Raw genomic sequence first — 16,015 nt, forward strand, 5'->3', positions numbered from 1 at the left:
GAAAGAGGGAGCTTTTCTTAATATTTTGACACCAAAATCATGTCGATACACCTTACCGACTGCGAGTAAAGCCACCCACGCTTTAACTTGACAGACTGTACTTACTACTTTTATACACAAAAATAGTTTTTAATTGAGGTCATGAAAAACCGTATATTATTTGTTATTTTTTGCACAAATATTATAAGCAATTATCCACAGAAAGTATTTATGATTAGATAAATCAATTTTGCTGCTCACCCAGCGAAAAGTGATACGGAAATGTTACTTGCTTACTAGATTTCGTCATGGAATAACAATTGATAATTGCTTAAACAAATTTATACAACAAATGCACTTCCTGCATATTTTCAGAATTTCAAACTTGGCGTTTTCAGCGAAATGAAGTGTAAATAATTAACTTCTAGACTTTCGGGGAGCTTTTACATTACAATAAACAATCTTTATTGTTAACTGCAGTTGTTTATTGAAATGTTGATCATCTTATATATTTAAAAAAAATTACGTTTCTTTAAAGTATTAGCAGTCTGTTATTTTGTAATTAATGTGCGCTATCCATCGATAACAATTAATAATTGTGGAAACAAATTTAAATTGCAAATTCTTTTTTCGGCTATTTCTAAAGGTAAAACTTGGGGTTTTCAACGTAACCAAATGTTAATAATTAATTTTTAACCTTACTTTTCAGAAACCTTGATAACGATCTGCTATTATTATTCTCACTAATAATTTTATAGACCAATTTTCATGCTCTGATACGTTCAGATCAAGAGAGTGAAAGACGGAATTTTTTGTTTACAAATGTGTGAGAAGACTAAACGTTGATCATACAATTATTACGGACAATTAATTTTGATGGCTCCACTAATGGCTTATTAATGACGTTTCTGTATCCTCGTTCCAGTGACATTCTTGTCGGCCAAATTTTTTTCTTATAATAATTACCAGGAAACAAGAAACAAGGATACTTCGTATTTCCTGATTGTTGTCTCAGAAGTATCGTAAGAACTTTGAAATCTTCAGAAATTTGCCATTTATGTTGTTCGTACTTGATTTGTTCCAAGACGATTTTCATATTACTGTAATTTTCATTGAGTTTTGTTGAAAGAGCTATTGGTATCGATGCATACTCATTTGTATTGTGCAAGAAAACAGCCTTCAGGCTTTATTTAGAGGAGTCTATGAATAATCTCTACTCTCCATCTTCGTAAACTCCTGGTTTTAAATTATTTTTTAGTCCATTAACATTCGTGCAATAAACTAAAGAAAATTCTCGAACAAAATAAAAGTATTTCCAAAAATACTGTTCTCTGTTTCGATAAACACTTGAGTTTCTCCTTTTTTCTAAATTGACTTTTTTCAAACCTGAAGCAAGGTGTTCAGCGCCATCTTTGGTTAATCCTAAATATCGAATTAAGGCATTCAATTTCCTTTGGGGCCACTTCTCTAAATGTTTAGTTTTTATGTCATGTGAAGTGTACGCGTCATCAGATGTTTCACATGCTATGTTGGAATCTGCACTGCTGCTTGTAAAATAGTCTGTCTCATGTTCCAGAACTGCTTTTGTTCCAGAAACTTAATGTTGAAGTATTTTGCATACATGTCCCGAATTTTCCCACACGGTAAAAAAAATGCTGTGTTATTTTACATCGTACTGCATAGAAAACTAATGACCCATATAATACCTACTGAATTTACAAGTCTGCGTGGATCAACGAGACTTGAGTAAAAAATCAAACGCCGCTGAAAAAAACACACTACGTGTGTCAACCTTGGCGCACAACGTTTTGCCTTTTTGCGTAAGGATGAACACTCACATTGAACGCCCCCTGAAGAAACACCACCGTAAAAAAAGTCTTAATAACGCGTCCTTTTTTTATGGGGCCAAGCGCATGCCTGTCTACTTGCTGCTGGTCGCCCGACAGTCGACTGCTCGCGACTTCGGGGTTTTTTGCGATTAGTCGTTCAGGCCCCAAACGTGTCTCCATCAGTGGCAAAAACGTGCTCCATGCCGCGCGAGTACGATATTCACGCCATGAAGTTTTCCACAGATATGGATTTCAAAGTTGTGTAATTAATTTAAAAAAAATTAAGAGTCATATCATAAAGGTAAAAACACCTCTGGATTCGTCTCGGAAATATCTCGGTGTGCATTTTTTTTTGCTTAAACAATTTGTTAAACAATTACGCCATTTGTTATCTTTCTGCAATTGTTATAAACAAATTATGCATCGGATCGAAAAACCAAGTGCACCATTAAATTCATCACGAAAATATCTCGTTGTGCTTTTTTCCTTTTTAAACAATTTGTTAAAAAATTACGCCATTTGTTATCTTTCTGCAATTGTTATAAACAGGAATGCAATGGTGTATTATGTATATTTCCGAGACGAATCCAGAGGTGTTTTCACTTTTTGATATCATTCTTAGTTTTTTAAAATTAATTACGCAACTTTGGAACCCATATATGTGGCGAACTTGAACTCGTGAATATCGTACTTCGCGTGGAATGGAGCGCGGAACGTCAACACGAAAACATGCATAACTTTTGATGATATGCGAGTTCCCTAATTTTTGTTACTAAAATCTTCGTAACTAAACGAGCTATCGTAATTAGTCAACTAAAGCATTGAAATCAATCGAGAAGTTAGAACAAATTCTATTTGTTTATCAAAATTGTTGCTTATTTAATAAATATTTATGCAACAATGGCCAAATGATTTTTATTTTATAGAATGAACATATTTAACGAAACATGCCAAAAATTATGACGATTGATAATAGATTTTATGCTGTCACGATGATTCATTTTGATAAAGAGAAATTTCGGGTATACTTTCCACGATGCCTGTGATTTGCCAGAGCGCCCCACCATGGGACTGGTCGAACTTGACTTGTTTTTAAAGATTTCGATTGCTTCTTTATGTTTTCTTGGAAATTTGTTGTGTGTTTTTGCAATGACTGATGTTTCATCAAATAAAATGTTATGTCCTGTTTCGATATAATGTTTAGCTAGTGCTGATTGCGTGAAATGTTTGAGCCTGACTTTACTTTCATGTTCCTTCATACGTTGGCTCACCGCTCTCCCGGTTTCTCCAATATAGACTTTGCCAATAGAACAAGGGATTTTATATACTCCTGGATCACTGAGGGGTGCCTTTTTATCTTTAGGATTATTTAGTAGTTGTCCTATTTTCGCAGGTGGTTTAAATATGGTTTAAATGTTGTGTTTGTGGAGAAATCTTCCTATTTGTTCTGTGACACCTGGGATGTAGGATAGGCTGGTGTTCATTTGTCTCTCTCTTTCTTTCGTAGGTTGTATTGACTTGCTTTTTTGAGTTTGTTTTCTTATTGCTTTATCAATTTATTTGTCTGCGTAATCGTTTTGTACTAGGATTTGTTTAACGTTTTGTAATTTCTTTTTTAAGTTATCATTGTCTGTTATGGAGACAGTTCTGTATACAAGGGAGTTGATGACCGATTGTTTTTGAGATGGGTGATGGTGGGAGGAGGCTTGTAGGTATCTGTTTGTATGCGTGGGTTTTCTGTAAACATCATGTCCTAATGTGTTATCAGATTTTTTGTAAACTAATACGTCCAAGAAAGGCAATTTTTCGTTTTGTTATATTTCCATTAAAAATCCCCAAAAGAAGAAATAATCCGCAATTTAAAATCCACAATATATACCCTTCCACCCGAAAAAGCGAATGACGTACGACGCAGGACGGCAAACATTTTACACCAAGCTCAAGTTCCCTCCTCAAACTTAATAAAACAGGAAAAAACCGCAATTAAAGAACTCAATCAAAATAAAGATATTATAATATTACCCGCAGACAAAGGCAAAACAGCAGTAATAATGAATAAAAAAGACTGTAACAACAAAATCATGGACCTTCTAATTGATGATATATACAAAAAACTTAAAAAGGACCCCACAAAAACAATAGTCAGTAGCCAACCTATGAAGGAACATAAAAGTAAAATCAGGCTAAAACATTTCACGCAATCATCACTAGCTGACCATCATATCGAAACAGGACATAACATTTTATTTAATCGAAATCTTCAAAAACCCTAATAACATGAATAGGGACAATGGATATAATACGAGTACCAATCCGATTTGGCTTTCCGTTCTCCCGGATTTAAAAAAAAAGACGTGTTGGCCAATCAAGTTTGACCAGTCCCCATGATGGGGCGCTCTGGCTAATCACAGGCATGCTAGAAAGTATACCTAAGAACATCATGACCTGATAACTCAGTTTCAGGTCAGCCCTGAAGATGTGAACTGCAATGTTCACGAAACGTCGGCAAACAATTCGTAGTTTTTTACACGAGTGAAACTCGAAATATCTCTTTTTAACAATTATGACGATTGCTTGTACCGATCGGGAGAAAAAAATTAATTACGAGAACAATGCTAAAAAAGTCAAATAACAATAACGACTCAAAAAATGAAAATTTTGCAAAAATGTTTCAAGGCCATTTTATTTATGCAAAACTCTAACTTATCACGCATTCCCGAAGAAAAATCACAGCCCATAAAAAAGTGGCCCACTTGATAAATTTTGACACAATACAGATTTGGCTTAAAAATTGGGTTCTGCAGCTCAAAATCCATAAAAGTGCAATGCTGGATTAAAAATTGCTGCTAAAAGAATTTTTTTCTGAGGTTATGTCATAGCAAGTAATTTGTCACTGTCGCATCTCAGTTATATAAATAATCTAGCTCTATTTTTGGAATCAGCAGCTAGAATTCCGTTAAAAAGTATGTTTTTATATCATATGCTCCAAAATACGGTTTTTTGAGGTTATTTTGCAAACCAATCATGAAAGGTGCTATTTTGACCTCAGCTTCGGATTCAGCGGATCAAAATACATAGGAATACATATGTCTCGTCAAAAGTACCCGAATTTTTTTTTGTGGATGTGTAATGATATTCCCTCACAGCAATAGGATATACCGGGATATCCCATTTATCCCCCAGGTTATCCCAAGGATATCCCAGGGCGTAGATTTGAGATAAATATATTGTTTATAAGGCTGTGAGCAAATCTAGTAATTGATTGTTTCAGAAATAGAAATTTTTTAAATACAATTCACAGACAAGTTTTTGTTCAATCAGAAGATTTCTTTTTTTTTCTCAAGAGATCTAACCTGGATAAAGTTATAGGCGATGTAAGAGTTTTAAATATTCCTAAACAATAGATTCTGAGATACAACTGTGAAAATATGTCAGTTTTCTTTAAAAAATGATTTGTTTATAATGCTGTAAATTGCCATTGGTTTATCTAACGAAAAAAGTTCAAAAGATGAAAAATTATTTTTTGGTGCAGAGATGCTAAGCATGTTTTTATAAATTTATTTTCCTTATAAATAATTAATTGACTTAAAAATTTTTGGAACAAAAACTGCCCAGGATTTCAAATAAATAACCAAGGTATTCTTAATCAAATGTAAAGAGTTGAAAGCTTTATACTTTAGGATACTCTCAAAGATAAAGTTTCTTTCAAATATATAAATAAAAGCAGATCTTTTTATTTTGTTCATGGAAATCAAATACTTCCAACAGAACTTGAAAATATTTTTCATGCCATTTTTTAAACTTTAATTTGAAGAAATTCGACATTTATTCATTGATGATAAACGAAATGATGTTACCTAGTGTTAATTTTTTTAATTCTCCAAATTTGACCAATAACATACAGAGTTTGATAATATTTTGGTTTACTTAATTTAATGGTATCATTTTATGTATTTGGAAGAACTGATTCTGAAACTATCCTTTTTTCGTGACATAAACATTTCCGAAGATATTTAACATTTAAAGTTTAATATTGCATACAAAATAAAAAATCATACTATACACGTACAAAAACGTCAAAAAACATAAGATAATTTTCGAAAACATTGGATCTTTGTAGATGAGTCAGGCTTTAATTTTAGTCCTATGAAAAACCTTTCATATTTCTGGTTTCCTTAATACAAGCATAGGTTTTCAAAACAACCAAAAATGTTTTTTGGTTACTTTTCAGACCTGTTTTTTCCATTGAAACCGCGAAAGGATATGGCATTTTCTCCATCAGCTTTCTAATCTACATAAAAAACATACAGAAATTTCCTACCAATTGATGAAAAACAAAATCTTGTTCCCTAATCTTATCAACAGAGCCTCACAATGTTATATATAGTGCTTTAGCACTATTCGCAATTCGTATAGGGCTAATTTTTAAAATACAATTTCGATATGCTTTATGTTATTTAAAAGAAAGAAGATTATACTTTTTAAATACTCACTTTTGATTTCAGTGCATATTACGTTTTTCAAAATTTCGGATGAAATTGTACGTAATAATTATTTTCCCCTATTTATATTACCGCATAATATTCTCTATGGCAAACACAACTTCTTAAGTTTTTGCGTTGGACAGCAGATTTGATTGAACATAAATGCATACAGTTAAGTCCATGTATTAATTTACGTTATATTCATATACTTAAACTTTTTTAAATTTATTTAATAACAAGTCTTCATTTTATAAATGTTATTCATTTTTCAAAATAATAATGTGTTAAATCTTTCTAAACAGTTTAAGATCAGACATATACTTGCACCACGATTAAGAATAAAATGTTGTATTTATCTATGAGTTTGATAGGGTCGTAGCACAAGTAGATTTAGGACTTACTAGGATTGTGCCTAAGGACTTCAGTACCTGTCCAATTGCACTTTTTTTCTACTTCAAATCAATTGAATCATAACCTTATTTTTCAGGAGTACCTGGCAAAAGGAATGAAATCTACTACAATTGTTGTCCAGAGCCCTACATAGATATCACATTTGTTGTCATTATAAGAAGAAGGACTCTGTATTACTTTTTCAATTTGATCGTACCTTGTGTCCTAATTGCTAGTATGGCAGTTTTAGGTTTCACCTTGCCACCAGATTCTGGTGAAAAACTTTCGCTCGGTAAGTGTAATTTTTAATTACTACTGAATAAAAAATATCTAAAGACCAATCCCAGTACAGGTGCAGACCTTCAACATTTTCATTAAGTAACCCACTAGATGGAAAACTAGTAAAAGAGAAACAGTATTAACTATATATTAATATTTTTAAAGCGTAAAAACTTCTAATGTCTTATTTTATAAATAACAATTTTTTCTTGACACATAGCTATGCCTTTTTCATTCCGCGTTTTATAATTTATGCCAAAATTGAGCTGCCGGGTGCAAAAACCAGCCCGATGCTTGAACACGCGTAAAAGGATTGCCCGCGGGTCTCAAAGGTAGAGAATTTAAAAAATGTAAAAATCAATTGAAAAAAAGTAGAATTGTAGAGAATAAGGAAATAAAACTTTTTCCTATTATAATTTTTTTGTTAAACGCTTATTTTTAATAATAAAAGCGAAATATTTCATTTTAAATGAAATTCTTTCGAAAATTTCATATCAATTCGTTAGAAATTGCATGGGATATTCATATTTGGAAAAAATGCTCGACGTCTGCCCGCTCCTTAAGGTTAACTAATGCGTTGCGAGGACTGATCCGTTAGGCAGTCTTCTCACGCGGGCAGACGTCGAGTTTTTTCTCCACATATGAATATCTCAGTCAATTTCTAACAAATCGGTATAAGATTTTTTAAAAAACTTCACTTAATTTTTTTAACAAATCACTCATTGGAAGTTCTTTGAAACTCGAAGTTACCTAGATACTGTTTACTGGCGAAACCAAGAAAGCATAATTATCGACTTACTTCATTTTACAATTAAATATTATTAAATAATAAGCGATTTTTAACTTTTCCATCAATTTCCAGGCATCGCTATAGTATTTTTAATAAGTCCTATAAATATGAACTCATTTAAATAATATTTAACCGAGTTAAAGCGATTTATGTATTAAAACTTAATTAAGTGTGAAACTTTTATTCGATATTTCGCTTTGATTATTGAAAATAAACGTTTGACAAAAAAATTCAAATAGGAAAAAGTTTTATTCACTTAATCTTTACGATTCTACTATTTTTAAATTGACTTTTCAGTTTTTTAAATCTTCTAATTTTGAGATACGCGGATAATACTTTTACGCGTGTTCCAGCGTGGGGCAGGTTTTCGCACTCGTCGGCTCAAGAACTGGCTGATATATCCATTGTTAAAATAATATTTTCGAAAGAGTCAAGAAACTCGTATTTTTCCACCTATATATTTTAGGTGGCAGTAGACGGGTAGAAGGCGTTCTGGAGTACTTTTTGCGTACGATTGGCAAGTTTACAGCTAGAGCACAGAATAACGCATTAGAGCATTGAAGTGTCCGATTTTCAATATCGAAGTTCAAAATAAATACTTTGATAGGATATGATATCTTACGTCAGAATATGAAGCTATTAATATTTGCTATCCCGGGAATAGAAGCTTTCCGCCCCAAAATAATATATATTATTGTCACGTCCTGAGGAAAAGGCAAGGGAAGTTTGGAAAATGCTAGAAATAGAAAGACCAGTATTCTGATTATGTGAGGCTACTAAGGACTAACCAATTATTTTTCGTAGGTACGTTTGTTACTTATCAGCCCTATGCGTACTGTGTTAGTATACAGTATTATAATGAATAGGTATATTTAAAGTTCACAAAGTTTATTAGAAATAAGAACAAATAGATATTTGTAATGTTGTACAGTAAAAACTTACTGTTACCTCTCGACGCCTAAAAAGGCAAGAGATGTGTTGTCGTGTTCATCGTATCTCCGTATATTTTATAGAGCAGCAACGGAAAACTACCGGATATTTTTGCAAGTTACTTTGAAGTAACTTTATTAATTTAGTAAAGCGACACACGATCAATGTTCACTATATTGTAGAGCGATACACGGTCCTAAACAGCTACCGAATCCGCCCTTGAGTTCTTTTTTCACAAACGAATAGCACAGCAGACTTTATTCGGAATAGACTCATTGTAGAACAACCGAAAGTGTCAGCACAAGGAACTGTAGTATAAGGTCTAAGCACGCGTGAACTATTTTTATTTAAACTTTAAATTGCACGGCTTCATCAGAGCGTTTCTTTGGTCACGATGAGGTAGAAGAAGCGAATTTGTCAGAGCGTTTCGTTAACGGTAGATCGGTTAGACAGTAAGACTGCCTGATACGTAAAGGCAGATAATTTGGGAACGTCTGGGGTTTATATACGCTGGGTACATCGAGAAAGTCACGTTTTTGTGCAAAAATGGGTTAGTCCGTAACGGACGAAGTGAACGGAAAGGATACTGTACAGAGTATCCTTATAGTATCCACGTAGTATCCCTTCCATATCATGCAACAAAAACTCCATAAAGAACCAGCAAGATCAACTTTTAAATTGGTGTAATTTGGATCCTACGTTAAATTTCCCATTAGAAGGTCACGGAGTATTCGCAATAGTTTTTTTTATAACCGTGAAAAGTTTAAAAGAATATAAGACGTATAATGCCTGTTGACTGCTACACTTCAAACACATCATCTGTAAGTAGCAGTCAACAGGCGTTATAGGTTTTATTTTTTTTTTACTATTTACTGTTTCAAAAAAAAAAAACTATTACGATTACTCCGTGACCTTCTAATGGGATTTTAACGTAGATTCTAAATTTCACCAATTTAAAAGTTAATCTTGCTGTTTTATGAGTTTTTGATGCATGATACGGAAGGTGTACCAGGTGGATACTATGAGGATACTCTGTAGAGTGCCCTGCTTAAAATGTCAGATATAAACCATTTCCAAACCAGATAGGGATCGGGTAGAAACCCATTTGATTTCTAAACGTCTCTGACCTGTTTTTAACTGGTCTCAATTTCAATATCTAGAATGCAACCGGATCCTAACCGGTCCTTATATGGGAAATTGTTTCAAAAAAAAAGTTGTCAAAATCTTCTAAACGGTCCTAACTGGCTTTTACTCGATATTTAGGGACAGAAATTAAATATTGTTAGACTAGAATTATTTTCTAACTGTTCTCTAACCGGTTCCGAAAAGGCAATACTACGGAAAAGTACTCTGACCGTTCCTACCCGCGTTCTATCCGGCGATCGAAAACAGAAGTCAAATATTGTCAATAACTGAAGTTAGTTGGTAACTGATCCCTAGCCGGCTTCTAAAACTCACTTGACACGCGTGAGTTCTCTAACCGTTTTCAACTGGGTTCTATCCGGAATTTGAGAACAGAAATTAATTATTGTCAAGGACCGAAAATTGTCTTTAACTGATATCTAACCGGTTCGCAAAAAGCACCTAACACGCGTTTGTGCTGTAATTAGTTCTAAACAAGTTCTATTTGGTGATCAAAAACAGAAATCAAATATTGTCGAAGTCCAAAACTAATTTCTAACTGGTCTCTAACCGGCTTCTAAAAGAGACTTGACACTCGTGTATGTTGTAACCGATCATAACCGCGTTCTACTCGGCGTTCGAAAACAGGGATCAAATATTGACGAACATCAAAGTTTGTTTCAAACTGGTCTCTAACCGGCTTCTAAACGCCGCTTGACACGTGTGTGCTGTAGTCGGTCCAAACGGGGTTCTGTCCGGCGATCGAAAACAGAAATAAAATATTTGCAAAGACCGAAGTTAGTTTCTAACTGGCCTCTAACCGGCTTTTGAAAGGCATTTGACACTCATGTGTGCTCTAACCGTTTTTAACCGTATTCTATATCTGGCCATCAAAAACAGAAATCAAATATTTGCGAATACCGAAGTTAGTTTCTAACCATTTCCTAACTGGCTTCTAAAAAGCGATTGGCACTGGTGTGTTCTCTATCTGTTCCTACCTGGGTCCTTTTTGGAATTTGGGAACGGAATTTAAATATTGTCAGACCAAAATAAGCCTCTAACTGGTCTCTAACCAGATTTTATCCGATGATCGGAATCAAAAAGGAAATATTTTCAAAGACCGAAGTTAATTGCTATCCAATCTCGGACCGGTTCGCAAAAGGCACTTGGCACTTAGCGTTTGCTCTAACCAGTCCTAGCCGGGTTCTATCCGGCGATCTAACACAAATAAAATATTGCCGAAAACCGAAGTTAGAAATGAACTGCTCACTAACCGGTCTAAAATGAACTTGAACCGGTTCTAACCGGATACTACCCGGCGATCGAAAACAAGCCAGTTATTTAACGGTTACATCCCGTGGACGAAATTCGGTTATGTGCCTGTTAACACCCGGTTAGGAATTGGCTACAAACATAACAGGATGCTAAATAGAAACCGTTTAGTTGCCACTTACAATCCGGGAACAGAACCTGGTTAAGGTTCAGTCAGAGCAGGTGAAGTACCAGGTAGGAATATTATGAGGACCTAGTTACATACCAATTTAGTGACGGTTACAACCCAGGGACGAAATTAGGATAGGAGCTGGTTAAGAACCAATTAGGAAACAAGTGCAAATATCACAGGATGCGGGTAGTAACCGGTTAGGTTTCCGTTCAAACCGGGGACAAAATCTGGTTAGAAACCGGTTATGGCCTGTTAGAATCAAGCACACACGGTGATGTTGATACGGCAAGATGCGCAACTGTAATGACTGATACTTCCGATCGACTTAGTCTCCAGGCGATCGCTTTGTCTCGTCTCTTGGCTTTTCAGGAATATAGATTAGGGGTATTCGATTCCGATATTAGAAAAAATTGATTTGTTTGGACTAAAAATTGAATGTTTGAATCGATTATTTACTATTCGATTTTTGGTGAATCGATTCTTTACTCTCTGAATCGACAAACCGATTTTTTACCTTTTGAAATTCGTCTCTTTGTTTTTACCTATCACATTTTTTAAAGCCGAGACACCAAATCAAGCCATATGTAGTTTACGATTTACGCAGTCTAAACTATTAAAGAGATTTAACATCCCAAACTTAGATTCAGTTATTTAAATAACCCTAGCTGACCGAGTGAACGGAAAGCATAATCTACAACGTATCCTCATAGTATCCACATAGTATCTCTCCCGTATCATACAACATAAAATGGAACGTCGGAAGACAAGGCTCCGACGCAAATGGTAATATGCTAGTGAAGCGATTATACATGCGCTGAAAGTCACTTTTATCCAAATTTAATGACATTTTTTAAAATCCTTAATGCTTCCAAAATACTATTGCAATTACTGCATGATATTTTTATGAAAAATTTAATGTATAATCTCAATCGCAACAAGTTAAATGCCCATCTTGCTGCTTTTTTTTAGTTTTTATTGCATGATACGAAAGGGATACTATGTGAATACTATGAGGATACGCTTTAGAGTATCCTTTTTATTCACTTGGGTCGCTAGGTAAAAGTTGCAGGCGGGAACGATGAAGCCTTTTAATAAGCATTTTTGCTAGCGGACTAATAGGTTACTAACAGAAAGACCAATGAAACAGCTCATCTTTGTTCGCTTATGGCAAGATCTGAGTGCCATAGCTTACGGTAATCTTTAGTCACCTTGTAACGTTTCTGCGCATGCTCTGCGAGTTTAGCGTTACCGTTTTCCGCTATTTGAGTTTCGTTAGCGTATCATTTGACGTTTACCGAATCCTACGAAACTCTATACAAAATCTCCCTAATAATTCTTTATCTAAACGTGAACTCTTGTATTAGATCACGAAGGAATAGTAAGGAGTGGTATTATCATATGCACTGAGAAAAAAGTCCGGCGCCTGTGGCCCAAAATTCCTGTCATTATAGCATAAATCGCCCAGTTAGTAGATTACCGCTACTAAGGCATACATAAACACTGCAGTTTTATCATAGCTGTAGAAAGTAGCATTGGAGTTACACGTATCCCGCCAAATATTTCGCAATGGCAGATCATGTCCGCATCATTTGATACACCAGTTATCAAATCCACAAAAATATAGTCATTTTCAATTTTATTCGATTTTAGAAGGAATATATTTGAGATTGGTTTAAAAAAAGTGTAATTTTTTGAAGTTATTTATTTAGCGAAATGTCCTTAGTTACATAAATGTCGAAAAGAATACCAATAATGAAGACAAAAGGTTAAAAATAAAAGAAAAATGCAAAAACTATATATTGTTTCGGTATTTTTGTTTTCAAACTATCAATAACAAATATCTGAAAACGTATAGGTTATGAATTTTCAGGTTATAAAGCCAACTGTAATACTTACTTTGATATTTTCGTATACAGTTTTCTAACCTCCAATCTTCTAATACATACGGCGGCAGAACATTAGCCGGTTCGTATTTCATAGGGCAGCGTCTGTTAGTTTAGCAGAAAAGTCCTGCTAAAACTGCAGTGTTCCACAGCCGTGTTGGCTTAGCGTATCTCGTGTTAAGTTCGCATGTCTCAGAAATACTAATTCCGCGTTCTTTTTTTCTCCGTGTGTTTTTGATACAGAGATGTGAAACTACGAAGCCTAAGAATTCGTTAAGGTTTGCCAGGAATAGATACCGACGAGCAGCTCTGCACACATGCGCAGTGTTGATTGTGCTGTCACGTGCTCTACCGACTCCCCTTTGTTATCTTCACATCTCGATGCATTTATAGGTTATGTTCGAATTCACTTTTACTCAGGTGTTATAACATTCAGTTATAAAACACTACATGGCTTCAAGAAGAGTACATATTCGAAAATATGTTATTCCATTTTATTAGCCACAATTATTCCATATTTTGGGAATTAACAATTTCTACAAAACTAAATACATTTGTTTTTAATTTAGGTTTGATATCATACTCTTAAATTTGTATAAACATCTAGGCTGGTATATTAAACTATTATAAATATATAGTTACTCTCCAAGCTTCAAGCACTCCTTAAACTAAAAATATGTACTTTATTATTGATGTAGGTTTTTTGACCAGGGAAATTAATTAATAGTTTAAGATGTTAATTTTGTTTGTCTACTTGGATATAATGAATATTATTAAAATATTGATTAATTTTTAAATATATGAAAAATTAATCAATATTTTATTAATATTGATTATGACCAAGTAGACAAACCAAATTAACATCTTAAACTATTAAAAATATGTACTTTAACTTTTATCAAAACATTCAGGTTTTTATTTCTTTCTTAACCGAAAGTACAGGAATCAGAAATCGTGAATAAAATGTTAAAACACAGACGTCAAAAATTGCCAGCGCGTGTTGTTATCTGGGCCGGCACGTAATAGGGTGTAATGAATATCAATGAACAACGGTGTAGTAGTTAACAGGCGACTAATCTCTTAACGCAATAAAGTTTGTCAGTGAGCCTTTGCTTGTGCCTTTATCTTCTGGGATTTTCCTCTTGAGTTGTCTTGAATTTTCGTCTAGAACCCGTTTCATTCCAGTAATAAATTAATGTCTCAAGCACATCAAATCATAAGAAACATGCTACCTCCTTTCAGTTATCAAAAACTAAATTTCGATTTCAAAACAAAATTTGTAATTACGTAAATAAAAAACAGACCCAAATTACAATCAACTGTACGTACACTGAGCTTCTGTTATTCAGGGAAAATTTTGGCAAAAGTTCCACTTGTACGTTGTACTTTATTCAGAAAAAGCAATTAAATCGGCAAATTCTAGATATTTACTTTTATTGCGAATATTGAATAAGGTTGAAAGATAATAAAACACTTCAAGTGTTCAAGCACCTGGCTATTCCAGCCTATATATTAAATTTAATAGATTTTTCTAACAGTACACACACACACATATATACGAGGTGTGTTCAAAAAGTGAGGTGACTTTTCAATTTTCGCGGGCTACGTACATTCAAGTTTTAAATTTTTTGTTTTGTTTTGTTGTGTTGGTACACTCGTCACGATTATATGTTCACAGTTTTGACTATATAGCTCGTGTTAGTTTTCTGGCAGAAGCGTAAAAGGTTAGAAGGATTTGGTGTGCTCGGCGATTTTGTTCTTTAGAAAAAAATGCAGCAGAGTTTGCATTAAATTTTGTGTGAAAAATGGAATCCAGCGCTCTAAAACTCTTGAAATATTGACAGTTGCATACAGTGAGTCTACTCTGAGTAAGAAAAATGTGTATAAGTGGTACAAGCTGTTCCAAGAAGGCCGAGAGGATGTCGAATACGAACTTCGCCCAGGACGTCCCAGCACGTCAACAACAGATGAAAACGTTCAAGCAGTGGAAGAAATGGTGTTGAAAAATCGCCGAATTACCATCAGAGAAGTTGCTGAAGATGTTGGCATATCGGTTGGCTAATGCCATGCTATCTTTTCGGACGTTTTGGGCATGAGACGTGTGTCAGCGAAATTTGTTCCAAAACTGCTTAACTTTGATCAAAAGATTTATCGCATGACCATCGCCCAGGAGATGTTGAATGAAGTCAATAATGATCCTGATTTTCTCAAAAGGGTTGTAACTGGGGATGAATCGTGGATATATGGTTCTGACGTCGAAACTAAAGCCCAATCGTCTCAGTGGAAGCATCCTGAGTCTCCAAGATCGAAAAAAGCACGTCAAGTTCGGTCAAATGTGAAGGTTTTGCTCACTGTCTTCTTTGATTACCGTGGTGTAGTGCATCAGGAATTCTTACCACAAGGTCGTATGGTCAATAAGGAGTATTACCTTCAAGTTATGCGTCGTTTGCGAGAGGCGATACGCAAAAAACTTCCGGAACTTTGGAAAAACAATTCGTGGCTTTTGCATCACGATAATGCACCTGCTCATTCATCGTTGCTTGTGAAAGATTTTTTGACCAAAAACAGCACCACAGTCATGCCTCAGCCTCCATATTCACCGGATTTGGCCCCCAGTGACTTTTTTCTTTTCCCAAAACTGAAGAGACCCATGAAAGGACATCGATTTTCAACGATTGAGGAGACAAAAACTGCATCGCTGAAAGAACATAAGGCTATACCTTAAAATGATTATCAGAAGTGCTTCGATGATTGGAAAAATTGGAAAAAGCGTTGGCACAAGTGTATTATATCTGAGGGAGATTACTTTGAAGGGGAGAACATAAATATTGAGGAATAAATAAATATTTTTTAGAAAGCCATAAAGTCACCTTATTTTTTGAACA

General features: G+C 34.5%; 1 protein-coding gene and 1 long non-coding RNA gene across 4 annotated transcripts in view; one reads left to right on the top strand and one right to left on the bottom strand.

Annotated features, from left to right (window-relative positions):
- LOC117170347 (neuronal acetylcholine receptor subunit alpha-7-like) overlaps positions 1 to 16,015 on the top strand; it is a 1,604,403-nt gene that overhangs the window by 983,333 nt on the left and 605,055 nt on the right. The window contains exon 7 of the mRNA XM_033357087.1: positions 6,780 to 6,974. Coding sequence (XP_033212978.1) covers positions 6,780 to 6,974 — 195 coding nt within the window. The remainder of the gene's footprint in view (positions 1 to 6,779; positions 6,975 to 16,015) is intronic.
- Positions 1 to 16,015, bottom strand: part of LOC117170349 — a 371,702-nt gene that overhangs the window by 296,237 nt on the left and 59,450 nt on the right. The window lies entirely within an intron of this gene.

Source organism: Belonocnema kinseyi, chromosome 3 (assembly GCF_010883055.1).
Source record: "Belonocnema kinseyi isolate 2016_QV_RU_SX_M_011 chromosome 3, B_treatae_v1, whole genome shotgun sequence".
Lineage (NCBI taxonomy): Eukaryota > Metazoa > Arthropoda > Insecta > Hymenoptera > Cynipidae > Belonocnema > Belonocnema kinseyi.